General features: G+C 39.8%; 1 protein-coding gene across 1 annotated transcript in view; it reads left to right on the top strand.

The window, feature by feature from the left end:
- The first annotated feature begins 1,971 nt into the window (after positions 1–1,971).
- NID1 (nidogen 1) overlaps positions 1,972–22,686 on the top strand; it is a 43,300-nt gene continuing 22,585 nt past the window's right edge. Inside the window, exons 1-11 of the mRNA XM_009092911.4 lie at positions 1,972–2,193; positions 8,582–8,881; positions 9,987–10,216; positions 10,856–11,283; positions 12,197–12,346; positions 13,567–13,818; positions 14,885–15,085; positions 16,866–17,111; positions 18,068–18,211; positions 19,273–19,401; positions 22,206–22,349. Coding sequence (XP_009091159.3) covers positions 1,972–2,193; positions 8,582–8,881; positions 9,987–10,216; positions 10,856–11,283; positions 12,197–12,346; positions 13,567–13,818; positions 14,885–15,085; positions 16,866–17,111; positions 18,068–18,211; positions 19,273–19,401; positions 22,206–22,349 — 2,446 coding nt within the window. The remainder of the gene's footprint in view (positions 2,194–8,581; positions 8,882–9,986; positions 10,217–10,855; positions 11,284–12,196; positions 12,347–13,566; positions 13,819–14,884; positions 15,086–16,865; positions 17,112–18,067; positions 18,212–19,272; positions 19,402–22,205; positions 22,350–22,686) is intronic.

Genomic DNA, 22,686 nt, shown 5'->3' with positions numbered 1-22,686 from the left:
ACATGGCTAATACCCCATGTTTTAAACATGCAGATGAAGATACTTAACTCTTGAGCTTTCAAATCTATTTCAAATTTACTACACTAGGTTTCTACCTTCCCAGTGGTCCTTGTTCTTCAAATTCTGGACATAATACAAGGAAATCATGTAAATCGGACAGGAAAATGTTATCTCCTGAGGATTTTCTTCTTGTTTTACTTATATTTTCCTTTTGTTGAGTCTTACTGTTGTAGTAAATGTGACTGTGGAAAACACTAAGCCTAACAGAAATAATTCTCTTGTGACTGTGTATGTGTTACCATGCTAATTTATGTGTTACCATGTTAATTTAGGCTTTCTCTTTGCTATGGAGCTGTGTTGCACAAGCACAGGAACTTTTAGGTTCTGCAAATTTGGGAATGGGCTTATGATAGGGGGGCAGGTTTGTAACAGGAAGATGATTTTGTGGTGGTAAACCAGTGCACACATACAAAATGGGTAAGAACTTACAGTTGGCTTGTGGTTAAGTACTGATTTGTCACATGAGGAGAAAGATACCTTATCTGGATGTTGAGTCATCTTTGTATGTGTGTCTATGCTCATATATGGAGGTGGTCCAGCCAAAAGGCTGCTCTTGTGGCAGGGGTTAACCACATATTCCTGGATATATAAAGCCAAAGATTCCATGAATCCACCAGTTACTGTCGTAGAGGCTCTGAAAATATGGAAGGAAGTTGCAGGTGAAAGTACAGCAAGTGTCTCAAGGAGAGCAGACTCATCTTCCTCCCGGACCTCCACACTAGTTTGTCTCAGTGACTGTTTTCACTGACATACAGAATACAATAGTAAATAGATGTTAGTAATAATTGTGACTAGATGTGTTTCCCCTTTAGGCTGGCATGGTTATAGCTCTACCCAGGAATGTCTTGTGCTCTTGCAATTTGCCAAATGCAAAATAACACTTTCTTACGAGAAAAAAAAAAAAGTGCAGGCATTTAAAGTAAAAAGCCATGAAAAAAGCATGTGGGTAGCATTTTGGCTGCTTTTCCTCAGATGGTTATCTGCTGTAAATCTTCTGTGGAGATATCACAGCATATTCTTTACTGGCCAAGATTTAATCCCTAAATATTGCTGTCCTCACTTGGTAGTTTTAGGGAAAATATATGAAATATAACCATTCTTCAGTTGCTTCTGAGTGTTCCAAGGAAGTAGGACCACGCTATAAAACAAGAAGACATAGTCAGAAGTAATATATTTACATATACCATATTTATTTTCTCTGTATTTCGTATCAACAGCAATTTTTTGTTTGTGGATTTGTTTTACTTATTTTTTAGTTTTATTTTACAACCAAATACAATTCTGACATGGATGGTGTTAACTTATGAAACACATTCCAATGCATTTATTCATTTCCCCCGACAATGAGCACCTGGTATCAAAATTATTTCAGAAGACAGCTTGGGGATTCATATTTTTGTTTCATGTTGATTTTGATATTTGGTCTCGGTGCTCTGGCTGTTGGGAAGTACTGCAGCTGCTGGAGTCACTTTGAGCACACATTTTCCAAACTAACGCAGAAACCCCACTGGCCCTGGCGGAGAGCCGTGGTGCTTTGAAAGCATCTGCCGGATGCCTACGGCCCCGCACCGACTTAGCTTGGCGAGTTTCGCGCCCCTCAAGCGACAATGATCCCGAACACGGCTGAGCGTCCCCATCCCCGCCCCCCCGGAGCGCTCCGAGGGTCGGTCCCCGCGGGCTGAGCGGACCCCGCTTTGCTCCCGCGGGCGAAGCTCCGGGCCGGGAGCGACCCCCGTGGCCGATGCCGCTGCTGAGCCGCGCTGGGCGGTGGGAGCGGCCGCGGGGGTCCCCGGGCCGCCGTTCCGCCCGCCCCGCGCTGCCATTGGCCGCGGCCCCCCCGCTCGTCCCGGCCCCGCTGCCCGCGCTTATAGCGGCGGGACGGAGCTGCCGCAGGCGCCGGGAGCCGCCGGGATGCGCGCCTCGCCGAGCTGTCCGCGCTGGGCGCTGCTGGCCCTGGCGCTGCCCGTCCTGGCGCTGCCCGCCCTGGCGCTGCCCGCAGAGCCGCTGGCGCTGCTGCCCTACGGCAAGGACCGCGGCGATACCGCGCTGGAGCCCGGGGACGATGTGCACTCGGCGGCGCTGGAGCTGAGCACGGCGCTGCGCTTCTACGGCGCGGCCGTGCGCTCCCTCTATGTGAGTGTGGGGCCCCCTTTGGCTGCCGGCGGGTCGGAACCGCTCCTGGGGACGCCTCGGAGAGCTTTGGGCGGGTGCGCCGTGGTGCTTGTGGGCTCCGCGTGGGTTGTGGGAGTGCCGAGGTCAGAGATCGGTCCGAAGAACTTAGTTGCTCCAGTTGTGTTCAGTCAGGTATCGGGGCCGTGTTAATTCCCTTCTCACACTGTGGCCGGGGCAGATTCTTCGAGGTGCACAGCCTCCGGTGGGAGACAATGCAACTGATAGTAGGAGGGCAAAGAAAATGCAATCGATTAACCAGAGTGAATGCCATCCCCAGGCGTTCTCTGCACTCGTACAGAGTGTTCCGCTCAGAAACATCCTCGTTGTGGTCTGCTTTGTGTTTTTCGGCATTCCAGAGTCACAAAACTGAAATGGGGTGTCTAACCAGCGGCCTAACCTGTCGAAGATTTACACCTCTAAGCACTGGGAGACCTTTCTGTTCCTTAATATCTTGGGCACTCTCAGGTCTTCATTGATTTAGGCGTCTCTTAAAGCATCCTTGATGGTCTTGCACAGGCCATAATTTCTCTGTGAAGAATATGTGTGGCCTCCTTGTATACAAATTTACAGAATGGAAAAGGTTGAAGAAATATGTGGAGACACTAGGAGTGATCAAAGAGGAGGATGTCCATATGCATAGTAATTGCAGGCTTTGGGCTGCAAGCACATCTCAGCCTTGTGTGCATGTCTCACAGTGGAATCTGCATCCCAGAGTGGTGTGTGCATGTTTAAAGCTGATGGAGGGTATTCAGTATTTGAAGGTGGGATTGAAAACAGATTGTCTGGGGCAGAGCTGCTGAAAAGCAGCCATAAGGAGAACAGTTTAAAATGGCAGCATGTCTTCAGAACACTGCAAGGGTACTGCACACTTTATCATTGCCTCTCTCTCCTTAAGCCCCATCTAGGCTAGCAATTGAACACGCTGCGTAGCATGTTTAGAAAGGTTTTGGTAGGGAAGGCACAATGTGTTTAGTGTATTAATCTGGTAAATATAACCTCATCTCCCTGGCCAGATAAAGCAGTGTGGTTTAGTATCATGGATCTAAGAGGCAACTCAGTGGATTAACCTACATGGAGACAATTGGAAACTAGAGCTCCATACGACTGTAGTCATTCAAAATTTGATGTACAAAATTTGATGTATTCCCATGCACTGAGTCTGCTCCATGGCTATTCACTGAAGATATAACTTGCTTGTGCTACACTGAGGTATATTAGTGCTGACACTTAAATTACACTCCTTTTTGTAGATAAATCCTGACATCATATCTGAAATCTAAAATTTTGAGGGATTTGGATCATGCTTGTGTGGAAAATGGGTGTTGTTCACTGAAGCTGACTGAGATGAAGTATTAGGGGTAGTTCCAACTTCAGTTTGACCCTTAGTTCGTTGGCTTGCCTTCTGTACTCTAATTTGGTCACTGATTAGTCAAACCAAGAAAAAATACACTTTTAAAAGCACAAACATATTCTTGAAAGATAGTGGACTGTATATTCAGCTACAGAGAAGCAAAGATAACAAGTAGCATGTCAGGTAAGCTACAGAGACAGGACAGAGTTTTTGATCAACCAGTCTAAGTTTCTTTAGTTTAATCACCCTGATACTTGCCCCACCCTCAAACAGGAACAGTTCTAATTAGTTTTTGCCTGAAAGAATACCCATATAGAGTCTATTTCCAAATCACTTCCAGAGCTTTGCCAGCATCTCTCAGTACTAAGAATAGGCAGTTTTAATGAATGGCATTTCAGTATCCGTCTATACACTATGCAGAGGCTTTTTCTTGGACTGAATCTGGCTCAAGTATTGCAGAACAGAAGCACAGTACAAACTTCATGGGGGTAGGGAGAGGAGAAGTATACCTGTTAAGGAAATGTGCTGAGCAGTTTTCAATGCATTTTCACAACACACATTTTTATCGTATATTTGCAATGTGTATTTATGAAGCTCTACGCTCTTGCTTGGCTGGAGTTTCCAATGTATTCCCAGTTGGTAGTAAATATTATCAAGCTGATACAATTTACATTTAGTGCACATAATTTTATGTAGAAATTTTATGTGGATTCTCTTTCTGTCTTTTTTAACAGTTAAGGAGCTGAGTTGTTTAAGTTAGCTGCACACATGAATAGAAAGGCAAGGCATTCTGTGAAGTGATTGTTAAGTACCAAGTTGTCATAAAATCCCTGGCAACAAAATCTTCTCTCACAGACAGAAGAGAGCACTTTTATTTCATATAAGTGGAAACAGACTTTCACATATTGTAATCTTCAATATAGTGCATTTGTTTGTAAGATTTATAGCATTTACGTCTATCACTAACCCATACTATTCTGTTTGTTTTAATAGCACACTTCTATTAAGGCTTTTTCAGTTTACACTAAAACTCACTGGTGTGGAAAAATTGAAGGATTAGGGGTTACCTCCATTTAGAAAAGAATTGAGAAAACTCTAATGCAAGCTTGGTTCAATTTTTTAATCCTTACTTTTATTAACTTCTTAAATTAATAGTTGGTCATGTTTGTATTATAAAGCTTTGTTGCTTTAAGTCAACTGTCATTATAAAAATAAATTCAAATTTTCTAAACATTTTTTTCAGAAATATTCAAGTCCATAAAATGCCTAGTCATTGAACAAGAAAAAAGTGTCTCATTTGTTAGAAACTTTAATTTTTTGTTGTGCATACAGCGATACAATTTTTCTTTTAACAGAAATACTCTTTACTTTGAATTCCTCTTCTCAATTGGTTTTCAGGGTGGACCTGTAATTGTGTATGTGCATTATTGGTTCTGCTACAAACCACAAATGTATGTTAACTATGTGTGTAATTCAGAAGTTTAACATGCTAAAAATACATCTATGTTAGTTCCTGTCAATTTAAATAGTGTTATACCCTAAAAGGAAAGACTACTCTAAAGCTTGTCTTTAGACAACGCCCACCTGAGGCCTCTTTTCCCCCCTTTCCCTTTTGACAGGAATGATGTTTTGATGAAACCCAGTACTTACCCCAAATTACTTCTCTTTATTTTGGGATTCACACTTAAATCTATGTTTGTGACCTTGAAAGAAGCAGAGTGAAGTTAACGAGTATCCACTGTGTTTGTCAATATAAATGTATTGTTGAATCTGAAAGCTAAAAGCATTTTTTTTCATTATTGGTGAGTTTCTTTTATTTTTGCCTTAAAAATCACAGCACGAATTGAGCAGCTTGTTTATTTTTTTCATGTGATGGCTTGCAAATGTTTTCTGGGTTATAGAAACATTTCCTTAACATTTAAAGCTTAACTGTCTCACTTAAAAACTTTCTTTAAAAAATGGGGTTTACATCTTCGTAATAAATTTACTTCTTACATTAAATTTTTTAGCAAATAGGAAAGGAATAGCTAAACTCATGTCACTAAGAGGTGAAAAGAGGAGGGCCATTTCTTCTGGCTTCTTCTTTATTCTGCAGTATTAACTATTCCTGATTGTATTTTCTCTTAATGCTATTTTAATCTCTGCCATAAATGAGGGATCATAAAGCTGCAAAATCTACACACACCAGATCTGATGAACAGCATGGAATTTGTTTAAAATACCTCAAACTCCAGTCATCTCTCACAAGAGGATTTAGGAGAGAGTAGGGCTGTTTTTGTACAAAAAAATGTAAGAAAGCAGAAGGAAAACTTTTAACTTCCACAAAATTTATGACTTTAAAGAGGGAGTGCATCTCTTTGCTAAAAGTTCTTAGCAAACAGACTGTAATGTCCATCATTCTCCATCCTATCTTCCAGTGGTATAGTATAATTGGTGGGTTTTTCTTTTCAGGTCATGTTTTAGCTTTGCTTTACAGGAATATGAAGCATCTAGTGTACAGATGTTGTAGGAGTTCTGGGAACTTTTCTGAACTAGATTTCTCTTACATGTCCGACTCCAATTGTAGGGTCTGTAATTAGGTAACCCATGCTGTCTATTTAGTTCTTTATTCCTCAGATTCATAGCTCACCTTAGGGTCTGTGGCCACTGTCAAGTCATGAATGAGTAGTATAAAAATTTTCACTATATTCAGCTTATTCTCCCCCTTTCTAACATGACCTGCTTTCCCAACATGTTTGCATAGATTATTTACTGCTTATATACCTTAGATATACTGTTCATGCAAAAAGCCAACTCACTTATTTTTTTACATGATATTCACTTTTTAGTATTTTACACTCTAGCTGCTAATGGAGTTGTACATCTGTGGAAAATACAGTCAGCATATGTCAAGCCACTTTTAAAATAAATTCTGCTATACTGTGGGGACTATTTGCCAAGTTTAGCTAGTGGTTTGTGATAAGCATTATCCAGTTATACACCAAGCTGACTGACCCTCTGGATAGCCAAAGGAGAGTTCAAGGTATAGGTGTTTCTTGTGTATGGAGGAGTGATCTGTATCATGCTCATACTACACTTTTTTCTGATTTACTGTGCGTAGCAGCAGTGGTGGTCCAGATTTTAAAGATGTTGCCAAGGCACAAGTAGCCAACATCCTTGACGGGATTGCACAGGCCACAATTTCTCTGTGAAGAATATGTGTGGCCTCCTACTGGCCTCCATGTTTACAAATTTGAGTGGAAAAGGATGAAGAAATATGTGGAGACAATAAGAGTGATCAAAGACAGAGAACAGCTCTTAGACAGGGAGTGCATGAGCAGGCTGGGGATCCTCATTCTGGAGGAGAAATTACATAGTGGGAGAGACTGGGTAGGATTTTTGTATGTCCCAATACAAAACTTAGGGCCATCAAATGAAGGTGGAAGCCAGACTGAAAACAAACAAAAGTAGGAGAGACCTGAGTCACAAATTCATGGAGTTCCTTTTTAAGGGATTTTGTGGATGCATAGAGTTTGTAAGTGTTAAGGGAAGACTAAACAAATATGAGAAAGACATCTGCTGAGGAAAAACAGTCAAACCACAGGGAATCCCTTGAGGTGGATGAAGTTGGAGGCTCGCTGGACAAGTATGTGCATGTCTTCTTTTGCTGAATCTCTAAGCTGGCAGGCTGCTGGGCTTGGTGGCCTTGGAGTTTGAGTCAGCAGCCATTCTGACCCACTTCTAGGCATTTTTAAAGATTTTATCATGTTGACAGTATCTTGACTGTGTAAAAAGATCCAGCAACAGTTTGTTCTTCTTGGACTTCCAAGAATCCTTTTGAGTGAGATATGTGGGAGATTGCAGTTTTCATTTCATAGCTTATAGTGACAGTTCTGGCACCTCTGTCCCATTTTGAGTCCCTTGTGTATGTGGCAGCAGCTGTAGAGTGAGTCCCTGGCTGCCTGCAGGTAGTCCAAGACTTGAAGGTGGATTTGTATGTGGCTGAGTCAGTGCCAAACCCAGCTGGTGGAAGGGGCAGGCACAAAAAGCTGTGTGTAAGTACTTTGTGCACAGCCTCAAGGCCTGACACCTGCAGTCTTGCTCATTGCTTGTGTGTGTGAGAGCTAGCTCTGGTTTGCCAGTGGAGTTTGGCTGTCACACTTGGATGTGCCCTATCACCTATGTATGTATTTATTGTTCTCAGTTTTAGTCAGAGGTGGCTGACTGTGAATCATCATCTCAATGATGGGTTGAATGTCCCTGAGCCAGTACCTATGAATTTGCAGAGAGAGAGTTTCACTCCCCAACCCCCTTCAAGTATTTGTCCCATTTTCCTATCAGACTGTGTCAGGGCACTCAGCTGTAAAGGAATTTTTAGGGTGGCCTATATCTGCTGTGGAAGTTCTGTCTCTTAGGCTCTATAGCCTCTGGTATAAGAGCTGTGCTCTGTGCTCACAGCATGTCTTTAGAGTGAGCAGCAGTTTGTAATCCTTGCACAGTAGCAGAGAAGTTCCTAGAAGGTGGCTATAGTAAAGTGAACACTAAAGCAGCCCTGGCCAGGCAAAGAGAAATCTGTATGTCTACCCAAAAGACTTTCACCCGGGCTATTACAATATATAAGCATGGAGCAGTTTTTTTGAGTTGGCATCTATGTGTGAATTAATTCTTGGCTCAAAAATTCGATCAGCTTCTGAAGCATTGATGGAAAGGTTATGTATGTCCCTATTAGAAGAGACAATAGGTGTCTGAAATTTAAATAGCTAAAATCTTTATCTAGGAAAAAAAGGCTGTTTCATCTGTACAGTTGACCTCTGATTTTGGGCAACCAAAATCTCAGGACTCCTGACATGGGATAAAAAACACACAAGCTTAAAAAACCACAGTTACTTTTTAAATACAAAACTGACTTTTGATTCGATTTCTGCTGGAATTAAAATTAAAATAATGTGATCTGGAGCACATGTGTAGGGGACAGTTGTATGAACAGTATTTGTGTTATAAATTTCATCTTTTTATTAGATTACCACTAATGGGATTATTGCAGTGAATGAACCCTCAAGTGAAGAGAAATACCTTGGTAAATTCCCAGTGAGTTTTGGGGCTATTGCTCCTTTTATGGCTGACCTGGACACAACAGATGGACGTGGAAATGTGTACTACAGAGAAGATTCATCCTCAGATGTCTTGCAACTTGCATCAGACTATATCAAAAGAGGTTTTCCTGAGACTGCTTTTGATCCCAGCAGTGTTGTTATTGTTACCTGGAAGCTTGTGGCTCCTTTCCAGGCACCAGGAGAAGATCATGCTTTGGAAGAAAAGGTGAATGTCAATCAGAGCTTTAAGTGATGTTGGACACATGCTCAGCTAAAGTGTAACACTGTAACCTTTTGCTTTGAAGGCTTGAAGTTCTGTGTGTTTAAATGAATTCTGCAGACCTAAGAATGTGTATCATCATCAAAAAGGCTGCAGCAAAGTAGGAGTTTCCAGAACTTTTACTTGAGATTTATGCTAATAATGTTTTATTAATTCAAAAGATAATGCTTGAAACTACATAGCTGATTTAGATGTGTTTCCTAATGACTCTTACTTTGAATGTTAAATGTGTTGTGATAATAACTGAACCAGAATATCCTGACCTCCCTCTGTGAAATACTGGCTTGCATTTTTCAGAAGACTCTTAAGTAATTTTGACATCAAACTATGTAAAATCAGATAACTATGTGGACTAGTAGGATCTTAAGCCCATTTTGAACAAATGATATTGCATTCAGAAAACGCTCATGTTTTGTAGCTAGTATTGTTTTAAGAAACAGCTAAAGATTATTTTTATTATTATTCACAAATCATTTTCTCCTTTTTAAACCATGCAGGTACTATCCTGCAAGGATATGTAACTTTGTATACCATTATCAATGCTGATTATAAAGTTTGTATTATAGTTATCAAAGTTGATGAGAACACTTCTTAGCACATCTTTTTATGTCAACATCTAATTTCTTTTGCTGAACTTGGCACAAGCATTGTGTTTATAGTAACAATACTGCACCCAGATAGCAATGAGCAGCTGATATCTGAGGTGCTGTCCCAGTGGTTCCTACAGTAGTCAGGACTGTTCCTGTGGGAAATGACTTGAGTAACATGAAACTTGAACTTCAAGCATTCTGTTTACAGGATTTTTTATTTAGTCTAGCACAACACTTCTGTTATTTTAAGAAAATGAAATAGCATCCTATAGCACTACAGAATTTAAAATTTTTAAGTTTTGGGTAGCCTATCTGACTATTTCCTACAGGTTTACTTATTTTTGATAATTTTTTCTTTTAAATGAAAATTCTGATTTTAATTTTGTGTTTAAAAAGAAAAAAAAATACTTTTTTAAAACTATTTTGATGTGAGTAAATGTGTGTTAATTTTTTTTCCACAGAGAAACACATTCCAGGCTGTCTTAGCCTCTTCTGATTCCAGTTCCTATGCTATTTTCCTTTATCCAGAAGATAGTTTGCAATTCTATAGCACATACTCCAAGAATGGTGATGAAAATATTCCTGCTATGGTTGGCTTTAGTCAAGCCTCTACAAACTACTACTTTTGGGAAAAGCCAGGATCCTACAATGTCATTGCTAATGATGAAGACAGCATTAGAAACCTGTACAAGTATGCTTTTTTCTTTGTTTAAACTCCTCAAGAAAACATCTGAGTTCAATGGTATTCTTAATTGTAGCATGAATCAGTGAGAACTAATAAGATCCCATTAGCCATTGCATGAGAAGTCACAAGATCTGTCACTGAGAAATATCCACCCCCTTGAGGACTTTGGTGTAATTTGTTAAAAGTCCATATTCCCATTGTCACTGGTAGGAATTCCAGTATACTTTGTTCTTCTATAAGTAGTACCACTTAGACTACAACTCTTCATAATCTATCCTGGGCAGGTTGTTTTTGTGAGTTTGTGTTTTTGAAAGAGTGAACTAGCAGGAAAGGGAACGAGTTAGAAAGTTTTAGTAAGTGGTAGCAAGATCTTTGTGTCCCTAAACTCTCCTTCTGTTCCCATCTTCTTTGGAGACAAGAAAGTTAGAAATTCTCAACAGAGCTCTGGGTGAGGAAAAAAAAAATGTTACCCAAATTGTCAGGGGTGCTCCACAGATGAATAAACTGTACCTGTAGGTAAGAATGTAATGTAGGGAAGATAATTAGACAGTTTTGTCCTGAAACTTTGCAGTGAAGGATAACATTGTGTGTAGGCTAGAAATACCACACAGCTTACTTTATTTGGCATGTGCTTCTCTTTGACAGAAGCAGCAATGCTGGGAAGCAGGGCATCTGGGTGTTTGACATTGGTAGCTCATCTGACAGTATCGTGCCTGCCAATATCAGCAATATTTTGGAGAGCGTAGAGCCCAACGAGGAAGACCAGGAGATGACTTCTAAGCCCTTTATGTCTGACTATGGTTCCACTGAAATAACACAGCAGTATATCACAAGTAGTGCGGACAGCACTGAAGAGGATCAGCACCTTGTCACATACAGTGTTCCTCAGCTGGCTGCAGAAGACTTTCTGACTTCATTCCAAGATGTAACAGGAACACCTTCAACTGAGTCTTTCTATAGTCCTCAAAATTTCCCGACAGCAAAAGCTCCACCTCGCCAGTTTCGGATCCAGCAGTTCCCCCCACAGCCACCTCAAGTCATAGATGTGGAAGAATTTGATGAAACTGGAATAGGTAAGGTCTTTTGTACAGTTAAGCTTCTTCTAACATGGGCAGGCTGCAAAAAAGACATGTGAAAGAAATTGAATTACAAAAGAAACGATGTTTCCTTTACATTAGCTTAATATCTGAAAAACTGGACATGTCATAAGTTTGTGTTATTTATTGTGGTGGTTAATTTGGATGTCACCTCAAATGCAGTTTTTGTCAGTCTAGTAAACTAGTTCCCTAGTCAAGCTCACAGACCTTTCTCTGATGTGTTACTGAATACAGATGGTTTAATAAAGGTTGGAATAGACACTGTCGTAAATTTTTTTGGCTGGTTTCATGGCCTCAAGTCTTAGAAGGGTGGAACTAGCAATTCTAACTTCTAATAAAGTGTTTCTAGAAATTTCAGAGTAGTGTGACTGACTGCCCAGATTATCATTGTTTCTTGAAGCAGGGGTGAGAATTGCTACCTCCATTAAATAGCCGGGTTAAACAGTTAGGATTATAGGGAGCATCAGCTGCTGCATGGTCCTGGGTACCGTAATAATATATTTTGTTCTAAAGTTAAAAAGTCCCCTTTTTGTTTTGATCCAGAAACAAGGACAAATTAAAATTATGTCTTTAGCTTTGACAGGAATTTTAACTGATCTGTGTTAATATAGATCTGCTGAAGATCAATATTGATCTATCTATCAATAGAATTAAACAGCTTTCTAACTAAATAATTAAACAGCCAAAGCCCTGAGGTTTACTGCAAAATAGGAGAAAGTTGCCTGCATATTGCAAGGTTAGCCAATATCAATTGTAATAGTTCGCTTTCCTTAAAGAGAAAATGAAAATCTGATCAAGTTAGTCCAGAGATACTTTTAAACTAGCCCAGGGATATGTGAATACCACAGTAATTGCATGAAATATAAATGTCTGGTCTTATTTTCCACAGTGTTTCGCTACCACACAGATGTCCAAGAGACCTGCGCTAACAACCGTCACCAGTGCTCTGTTCACGCTATTTGCAGGGATTATCCCAACGGGTTTTGTTGCAGTTGTATTGCTGGTTACAAAGGAAATGGCAGACAGTGTGTAGCAGAAGGTAACTGGTTTGAAATTTAGATACATAAGCAACAATTACATATGGAGTTCTTGAATGAGGTGACCAGTATTCAATTCCAAAAAAGACCTGATAAAAACTTTTTGAAAGACTTATCACTGAGATATAGTGAAAGGCATTTGAATCAGTGAGGTCTACTTTTTAAAATGGTTTTTTGAGTGAAGCAGATTATTTTGAGTGGTCAATTATAGGCTTTATGCATTTTAATGTGACTTTCTAGAAAGAAATGAACTTCTTCTGTAACTGACATAATTTAAAAGAAAACATAACATCCAGTGGTATTTCCTAGAATTAGTCATGAAGTTCCAACGTGTTATAATCTGATATGGTCCTCACTCTAGAAATGGACAGTTCAAAGTGATGAACAAATTAACTTTGATCGTTGAACCAAAGAGCATGGCTCCTCTTTGATTCTTAAGCTGCTTTACTAAAGGGTGATCTGCCAGATTTCTGTTAAATGCCCATTTAAACTTTGTTCCTGTGTAAAGTCCATGAAGGAATTTCTTATGTATACACTTGTAATCCTCGTAGTGATTTGGCTCAGAGTACAGATGCATTTCAGCAACTCAGATAGTTTACTGCAAGACTGTGTTTTATAAACCAGGAAAGCAAAACCTAATACTTAGCTTTCAGCTCATAAAACTGGATTTTCCATAGAAAGAAACGAAGGATCTGATAATAATCAAATTAAAACTTCCATGTAGGAAATTATAAACAGGAGAAAATTAGCAATCCAAAATAGCTACTTCTGTATAATATTGCCAGTCTTCAAAATGGCCAATAGTTCAGAGCCAAGAAATGTAATAGATAAGAATAACAGGTAAATTATTCTAATGCCTAATGGCATTAGTCTCTTAATGAGGAATGAAAAAATTTCCATTTAGTGTGTATTGATATGAAGCATGATCTTGGAGTTTGTCTGCCACTTACTGTCAGATACACTGTAACAGTGTTATATATCTTTGCAGACAGAACTTTTAGTGAGGATAAGGAGCATGTCTTCAGGTAAATTTGGCCATTTAATCATCCACACTTGCATGTGTCTACATAAGCATGTGGCAGTTTCTTGTCTGAACTCTGAAATAAATGTTTGCCATTTATTTCAACTCTTAGCACTGAATGTTGCAAACACTCTGGACATGTTCCTTGGAGAGTATGAGAATACTGTTATTTTGTTCTGATGAGCTGTATTGATTTGCCAGGTTCTCCTCAGAGAGTCAATGGCAAGGTCAGAGGAAGAATCTTTGTAGGAAACAACCCTGTCCCAGTTGTATTTGAGAACACTGATCTCCACTCCTATGTTGTGATGAACCAAGGGCGTGCCTACACTGCTATCAGCACAATCCCAGAAGCTTTGGGGTATTCTTTACTACCTCTTGCCTCTATTGGAGGTATCATAGGATGGATGTTTGCTGTGGAACACCAAGGATATAAAAATGGATTCAGCATTACTGGTAACTTCTAAATTAAAATAATGTTCAAAATTGCTATGCTTTCTTCTGTCTTGATAGAAATCTGTATTTAGAATCAATATGGAGTGAAAACACATCTCTTCTGAGCTGCAAAATGGTTTTTTGTAATCAAATTTCTCACAGTTTTTCTTGTTTCTAATATATAGACAATGGACCTTTTAATTTTCTGGCAGTGTGCAACAAAGTGTGTTAGAGAGAAGATTGGCTTGGCAAGTTTCTCTTCAAGAAAGATATTATTAAAAAGATCTGTTGAGGGGGTTGTTACTAGAGTGTACATAGTTACTAAAAAGGCTTCTCCTACATCTTCAAGAGATTTAACTTGTTAAATCTCTGTACCAACAGAGCGAAAGAGAAACGGTAACCTGACCTCCTGAGGGTCTGAAGCACTTTACAGAAACAGCTGCTGCATGACATGCAAATGACTCTGTTAGCTAGTGTGCTAGCTCACAATTCAAGCTTTTCATAAGAGATTAAGGTCAAATCTGGTTGGTTGTGCTGCTGTGAATTCAAGCTGTAGATTCAATCTGTTCTAGCAGAACATGTGTTTCTCTTGAAAATTTGATCCTTTACAGACTTGTAATATGAATTTAGTTGAACACAGCTTTTTGGTTTGGGATTTTCTCAGATTTGGTATGTTTGAAGCTTGTTCTGGAATTTTCAACATACATTCCACTTGGTTTTGATTTGGAAACAGATGTACTGGATTTTGATTTTTTTTTTAACTCTCTGTACTCCTAATGGAAATTTTCTCTAAAATGTCCTTTTAAATGGTAGGATAAGGCCTACTGCTATTAGCTTAGTCAGAACTACTTCTTATTTTATTAAAACCCCACTGCCTCAGGGCAGGGATTTATGATTTATCATGTGCAGTGCTTAAAAAAATTTACTGAAAGTTATTTCATTAGAAACACAAGACATTAGCAATTGTGCTACATCAAAACTTGCAGACAATAGTGATTTATATTTTATCTACTAGAAGCAACATTTGGAATAGAAGGAATTGGAAACCTCTATAAAGTTTAGTGTTAAACTAATTATCTTTCTTTAGGTGGTGAGTTTACACGGCAAACAGAAGTAACTTTTCTTGGCAACAATGAGAAGCTCGTTGTAAAGCAGAAGTTTAGTGGCATTGATGAGCATGGTCACCTCACCATCAGCACAGAAATGGAGGGCAGAATACCTGAGATCCCGTCTGGGGCGTCAGTCCATATAGAGCCCTACACTGAACTCTACCACACGTCTAGTTCAGGTAAGGTTCCATAAGAATGAAGTTATGAGAAAGTGTCTTCTTCATGCACTAAGACAATCTGAAAAACATTCTTTTATTACCTTTTTAGCAAGTGTATTTCGGACCCTTTGACTTTGACTTTTAGAAAGTTGCGTTTTACCCCTTAGGAAAAGGTTTCAAAATAAAGTGGATTTTGAGTGGGACAATGCAAATATTTCTAATATTTTCATCGAAAAAATACAGGTTTAACTTTCTCTGAGCTGTTGTTTGCAAAACACTCTTGAATTCCCTTTTTGTTGATCTTTTTTTTTAGGCTGTTGATGGCAGTGTAAAAGGGATAAAGGTTTTCTCTCTAAGTCCACAGCCCTTTAGCCCTGTACTGGCTTATACCTTTTTGTGGTAATGTCATTAAGTGAACTGTGATCTTTGATGAGACTAAACCCATTGTTTACCACTATGTCTCATGTCAACTTCGTTACAATGACTCTGCAAGCATTTATCAGTATTATTTGAGCTGAATTTTAACAACCAACTGGAAATTACCTCTTAATTCCCTTATCAGTTTCCTACATTGTCTCTTCAGTACTCCTCTCTCAATTCCTTTATCACAGATCCTAGGTTTCCTATGAGAACCATTCTTCATTCACTATTTACAGGACAATCTTGTTTTCCTCAATTTTTTTGCTTTCCTCTCCCTGGATAAAATTACTGGTTTTTCAATACAGAAAGTGGAGAAGTGAGGTTGCTGCTGGCCAGCCAGCCCAGCTGTCAAAGAGATGAATACTACAGATGAAGCAGCCTGTGGTGCACCCATGTGCACATGAATTCTGGAGATACTGCATTTTTCTCCAAAGATGCACTTTTGGTTACTAGAGCTAGAAAATGGTGTGGTTACATCACTGCCTTATTTTCACTAATGTTTGAGTTTGGTAGCCAGTGATGAACCTGCTTGTGCTTCGCCTGGTGTTTTGGACTGGGAGGAGGAGGAAGGGGAAGCATCAGGAAACTTCTGCTTTGTGCTGAATAACTTGAGAGTTTGGGCAGTGTCTGCTCTACAGAACAGTTGTCTACTTGGCAGAAATACTGTTCCCATGGAGGTAAAGTCAGAGGCTGGAGGGAGGTGTCCTTCAGGCTGGATTTAATTTACCAGGACTCAGACAGCTGCAAATCTGCTGTCCTATAGCGTACCTAATGGACTTAGCAGAAATCCAGCTTTAGCCAGCTGCTGCAAGTGGATTGATATAGGTGTGTTCTGGTGTCCAAACAAAGAATACTGGTGTTCTGAGGACCTTTCTGTCAGTGGGAGGATCCACAAGCCCAGATCTTTTTGAAGAGCTTTGTTCACAATTTTTCCCAGTATAGAAAACTGTTGTGAAGCGTGCAGGAGCTCTCAGACATGCAGCTTCTTCAGGACTCTGTTAAAATCCAAGGCTAATAGCCTACAATGAACTAAAAGGTGGGTGTAGTTTAGGCTGGTGAGGTGACTGTCCTTAGCTTGGAGATCTAAAAAGGAACCTAAAGGAATCTCCCAGTTTGCTTGGAAATCCACAAAGTAAAGTTAAATTTTTTAAATATGTCAAAATAAATCAAATTACTCATTTCTAAAATCTGTGATCCCTGAGAACAGAGTAAGTGTACTCCAGTGCTTGTTCCTTTGCATGGAAATACATCCCCTTTCACAGCTTCTAGCCTTTGAAATTCCCATTTGCACTACACAGACTGCATCCCAGGTCTACAGATAGCATTTGACAGGGTGCTTTTGGTCTCTGCTCTGATCAGTGTGTTTGCTGTCATGTTTCAGTGATCACTTCATCATCCTCGAGGGAGTACACGGTGACAGAGCCAGAAAGGGATGGAGTGGCTGCCACCTACACGGGTGCCTATCAGTGGCGCCAGACCATCTCCTTTGATGAATGCATCCACGATGACTCCCCCCATTCTGCTCCTGCCACTCAGCAGCTCTCAGTGGACAGTGTGTTTGTCCTGTACAACAGGGACGAGCAGATCCTGCGATACGCCATGAGCAATTCCATTGGCCCCATCAGTGGTATGTATCAATTGCAAATTTTGCTTTTTCTCTTTTGTAAGCAATTAAGAGCAGTCATCCTTTTTTGTAGCCTGCCCTAGGTGGGTGTTAACGAGTTATATGAATTACTTTCATTATTTAGTAGCAGTCCAGATCCACCAGTGAAGGAGAAAAATGGAATTGTTGAAAATTTGTATTTTTACTTGAGAAAGAGTATTTAATTGATGCTGTGTTATTGAAATTCACTGGGGTTTATGTCTAATTCCTTGAAATACTCTCAGTACACCATCTTGAAGCTATTCACAGTTGGATGCATAGAGTGTTTTGTTTATCTTTACCTAATTTGTAGTTCCTCTATTAATTTTTTTGGGAAGGGCACTGTCAGAGAAGAGAGAAAAAGAGGGGAATGAGATTTACCATGGATGAGTTTCTATAGTTTATCTTGAAACACAGCATTTTTTCTTTGAATTGTAGGCTGCTTTTGAAAGGTATTTTTTTAGATGAGCCGTCCAAGCTTCCACTGATATCAGAAAGCAGAGAGACAATTTGAAAATGCATACCAGATGAATATAAAACCAGGCTGTGCTCACTTTTGTTTGCTACAAAATAAAGTTCTGCTAATTAAATGAATAAACCAAGCTGTTAGGAATCATGTTTTGAATCTTGTGTCAGTGACTGGAAAATGAATTTTCTTTCTGACTTGTTCTTTAAAGAGGTTTTTGTGTCTCTTTAAACTCAGGGTTCCTCTGTACAAGTAGCAAGGAATACATGTGCTATTAAATACATATCTGATATCACCTGCATATCACCTGCGAGGCCCTTTCTTCCTGATGCAAAAAATGTTTCCTTGTTTAATATGTGTTACAAGCACATTAAACCTGGAAACACATTAAACCTGGAACCTCATTCCTGGCCTTAACTGGGTGCTATTACTTGGACCGCATTTTCAAGGCTAAATGTAGTGTCTCTCTTGCCAGATGGTTCTGCTGATATTAACCGGAATCCTTGCTACACTGGCACTCATAACTGTGACACCAACGCTGTGTGCCGTCCAGGAACTGGGAATCGTTTCTTCTGCGAATGTTCCATTGGCTTCCGTGGAGATGGAAACGTTTGTTACGGTATCAAAACGCTTCAATACATTGCAAAATGAAAGCTAGTGTAGAATTTATTTTCCTTGAGGTATATTGACCCTCAGGATTAGCCATTCAAGCAAAATGAACTGCCCTAAGTGGCTCATTTTAAGGTTAGATACATGCTGGGCTATGTGTCTCAATAATCAAAGTAAGCAAGTTTGACTGTCTTGAAGAGTATGTTTTCTTATCTTGCAAAGCATCTTTCCCACCCAGTTCATCTTTTTATAAAGTATGTGGGAACTTAGTTTTGAGAAATTTACTGTAATGCAAGTTCTGGTTAAAATGAGTCAACTAGGTTAAAAGTTCTCAAGGGAGATGAGAAGTAGGAAATGCACATGCCGACAGAGCAATTCATTGAAATAATCTTTTTCACGATCTACTTTGAAAATCCATTTCTGTTCCAAAAGACTTATATTTCCCAGTTCTCTCTAGCTCTGTATTCCTAGTGTATTTGGTTTTTGCCTTGCAATCAAATCACAGCACTAATACTTGTTTTCAAGAGGTGAAAGTGTGTGTTAATGGAATGTGTCATCCCTATTACCTAAAAAAGTTTTGGGGGCTGTTAAAACCCAAAGCACAACTCTCCTTCCACTCCAACATTTTAATCAACTTGCTAATGAAAATGATGGCATCACTCTTTCCCTTCCAGTCCTCTGATGCTGTGAGTTGGGCAGCAGTGGATTAGAGATGTCTATGGATAATGAAAGTGGAAGCCTTTCCTAGAGTTCATGCTCCCCCAGTAGTTATCATTGCTTCTGATCACCTCAGGTTGCATTTTCTTTGGCAATTTCCCATGGCATCCCCTTATTACTCCATGATAGAACTTCTCCTGGTTTGTTTTCTTCTTTTTGGTGCAGATTAACTGAGGACACAGTTACCTCAAAACTTACTTTCAGGTTATTAATATCTCATAAGAGGTGTGGTCTATCCAAGCCATGGCCTAAGTACAGAAGACTGCAATTAACCTAGAGTCCCCCAGTTTCTGTTTTTCTGGCATCAATATTAAATGCATTTTTGTAATAACCAAGATCCTTTTAATACCATAGATATTGATGAGTGTTCAGAGCAGCCAGGGCTGTGTGGCAGCAATGCAGACTGCAACAACCAGCCGGGAACCTACCGCTGCGAGTGTGTTGGGGGATACCAGTTTGCAGCAGATGGGCAGACTTGTGTTGGTGAGTTTCATGTTTCTGAAAAGCATTGCCCACCAGCCATTGGGCTGTGATCCATCTCACAGGGATAGAAGACAGTGCTTCATGCCTGTGCTGATTTTTAGCATGAGTGTAGTTCAGGAGTTTGTGCTGCAGCTTACAATTACCGGGTTTTTCTTCACTTTCTAAGTGCTGTTCTTTTGACTTTTTGGGGATTTGTGTTTTGCTTCTTTTGTCTAATCCAGAGTTCAGTTTAACAGATGAGATTTCAGTTACAAATTCATCCCTTGGACAAGAAATTGCACAGCTCTAAACCAGTGTGTCTTGACTATTGCAGACTTCTTCTGAAGTGATAATTTATCATGATGAAAAAGAGTTGTAGCTGCAGATCACTGTTAAAATATTTGCAGTTTGGCTCTTAGCTCATTTTTAATGGACCATTAAATATCAAATTCAGTAGTTGTCACTAAACTAGTTTATTTTTCTGTAATTTAACAACTTTTTTCTGGAGAAAGCCTTAGTTAATCTGCATTTGCTAGACTAAGGTTGTCCTAACAAGGGATATCTTTTCTTTTTTCCTCTTTGCCCTGTTTTTCACTCAAGTTGTAGAAATTCCTTTTGGAAAAAGGAATCCACAAATGGTAGATAGAAGAGGGATAATGACAAATAACCAAAAAGGAATAATGACTAACTCTAGAGCTGCAACTGTCAGGATAGGATGGAAATAATTTTTTTTTCTTGTTAGAATTTTTCTTTGCAATCTGACAGTAATTCTGTACCAAAAAAAATCTACTCACACTCTACCAGTATGGCTGGAAGCTTTATACTACCAGTATGGCTGGAAGTTCCTCTTTCTTTTGGAAAGAATTGGTAACAGCTGAGGATTTTTTGCTTCTGTTGTGACAGCTTTGTGGTGTAAGTTTAGCTCCCTTTTGATCAGCTGATTAAATGCATCCAGGTCGTTGCTCATTATAGCCAAGACTGTTCTTCAGCAAAGAATGAGGAGCCTTCATCTTACAGCAGAGAGTTGCATTACTTTCCTTGAGTTTGTGACTTTGCATGCTGTGTATTACATTCCATCACAAGCCAAATTTCTCTGCTCCAGTAGGAATTACAGTTCCCTAAGTCACAGTGCACCCTAATTCTCTTTCTTGCAGAACAGTCAGAAAAAGCAGCTCCTTCTACCAAGGCCACTGGAAGGGATAGGGTGAGATGTGGAAGAGCAGCTTTATGTTCCTTCCATTATGTCCAACACTGAAGTTTTGTGACTTGGACCTGAAAGGGAACATTCTTCCCTCCAGCCATGACCTCACCAGCTTCACTCTACCACTTTCCCATGAAGCTGATGTTCCACTTTTAGCAAGTGCTAAGTAATTCCTTGCCTAGCTTGAAGGATTTCAGTTTGATCCCTTCCTTCAACCAAAAACAAATTGTATTTTTAAGGCTGAAGAGAGGGAAGATTAAACTCAAGTTTCCCAACAGATTGGAAAGAAATGTCATGATAATCTTTTCGCAGTAGAGGGTCTTAAAACCTACCAAGAATTTGAACCCCAGAAGGGGCAACAGCAACCGTCTGTGCTTTTGCAAGTTGCTCTGGGATACTAGTTCTGACTCAGCTCCTTTGGAGCCAGCCCTTTTTTTCATACCAGCTGTGTGATTCACTGAGTAGCTTTATAAGAGAATTGTAAATAAATCTTGTCCTCCTATTTGTAGGATGAGAAACAGAAAGACTTGGAGACTCCCTTTGAGCTCCAGCTCTTACCTTATGTATTTATAATACTGTTTTTAATTGATTTCTTTTTAATCCAAAACTTACTTCATCAAATAAAGTTATTAATGGTTCTAACAATGATGTAATTTCCTCCAGAGAAACAGAAAAAATGAGTGTTTTCAGATATGGCTCTGATAGAAGATTTTTGTTATTTCCCTGCTGACACTGTGGTAGCTTCCATCTGTGTGCTGTGATGAAATGAACGTTGTAGACTCATGTCTTGGCCCCCTTTCAAATCCTTGTCATAACTGTGTAAAGACAGCCTCAGTGTTACAGCAGCCTCTGTTAGAGCAGCTGGAACTCTCTGCATAGATGTGCATACTGGACACCCTTTTTTCAGGCCCAGAATTTTTGTAGTATTTTACCTCTTCCTATTTCAAGTACCATTGTTTCCTTCCCTGTTCTCTGGTGTAATAGGTAAGCATAGGCAGAGCTCCAGCAACTTCCTGAAACACTTTATATGCAAAGTAATGCAGAGCTTTCAAAGCCATGGCTGTCAACATCACAGGTCTGGTCCCAGATCTCTCCAGTAGTTGACAAATGTGTTTATCTCTCAATGAGTGAGTCACAGCTCCTATTTGTTGCCAAGTGACAGCAGCCCTGGGTCAGTACTAGGTTAGTGTAGCAGGTCATCTAAAGAATTCCCAGTGCAGTGAACTGGCCACTTAGCTAACATGTGCATTAGCTCTGTGAGCTGCCCTACATTTTTTCATTCAGGACCCCTTTTCACAACCAAAGCTGAAATGGATATTGGGATCTGTCACTATGGTAGCCTTTCTGCCCCATTCTATATTACCAAGCACCTGTGAGGTTCTGAGGACAGTCAATTCATTGTAAAACATTAATAAGATTTAACACCACTGGAAGGGGAGATTTCAGGAAAAAAAAAAAAAAAGAAATTCCAATCCCCAGAGCAAAAACCCCTCAGTTCCTTGTTTCCTTTGTCTCCTGTAATCTTTCACAGATGTTATTCTCTTGTATGAACTTACTATGAGGCTTAGACTTTGTGAAGGAATGTTCAGATTTTCATCTCCTCTCTTACACATTTAACTTCCAGCTGTGGAGCCTGAGGTAAACCACTGCCAGAGGGGCACACACAACTGTGACATTCCTCAGCGTGCTCAGTGTGTGTACACCGGAGGGTCTGCCTACATCTGCACCTGCCTCCCCGGCTTCTCCGGAGATGGGCGAGCCTGTGAGGGTGGGTAGCACCATTTATTGTGGGGCTTTTATACTCTGCATTGCACTACTGGGCTGGTCTTTGCTGTGTCCTATACCTACTTGTCGTTTCAAGTAAGAAATTTCATAGTCTGAGTCCCTCAGGCAGGAATTTTTATTAAGCATTTCTCTTTTCCTCCTCTCACTTTTGAATTTACTCTTCAATGTTTGATTCATAGAAGGTCTGAGATGAGATAACTGCAGGGATTGCAGTAGTTGCAGCTGCAGACCTTTGTCTGCTACAACTGTTTGCACTGTATTGCTTTAAATTACAAACGGAGTGAAACAAAATGCTCTGATTATGTTAAAAAAATTTGCAT

Source organism: Serinus canaria, chromosome 3, assembly GCF_022539315.1.
Source record: "Serinus canaria isolate serCan28SL12 chromosome 3, serCan2020, whole genome shotgun sequence".
Lineage (NCBI taxonomy): Eukaryota > Metazoa > Chordata > Aves > Passeriformes > Fringillidae > Serinus > Serinus canaria.
This window is presented reverse-complemented; position numbering and strand designations above follow the sequence as displayed.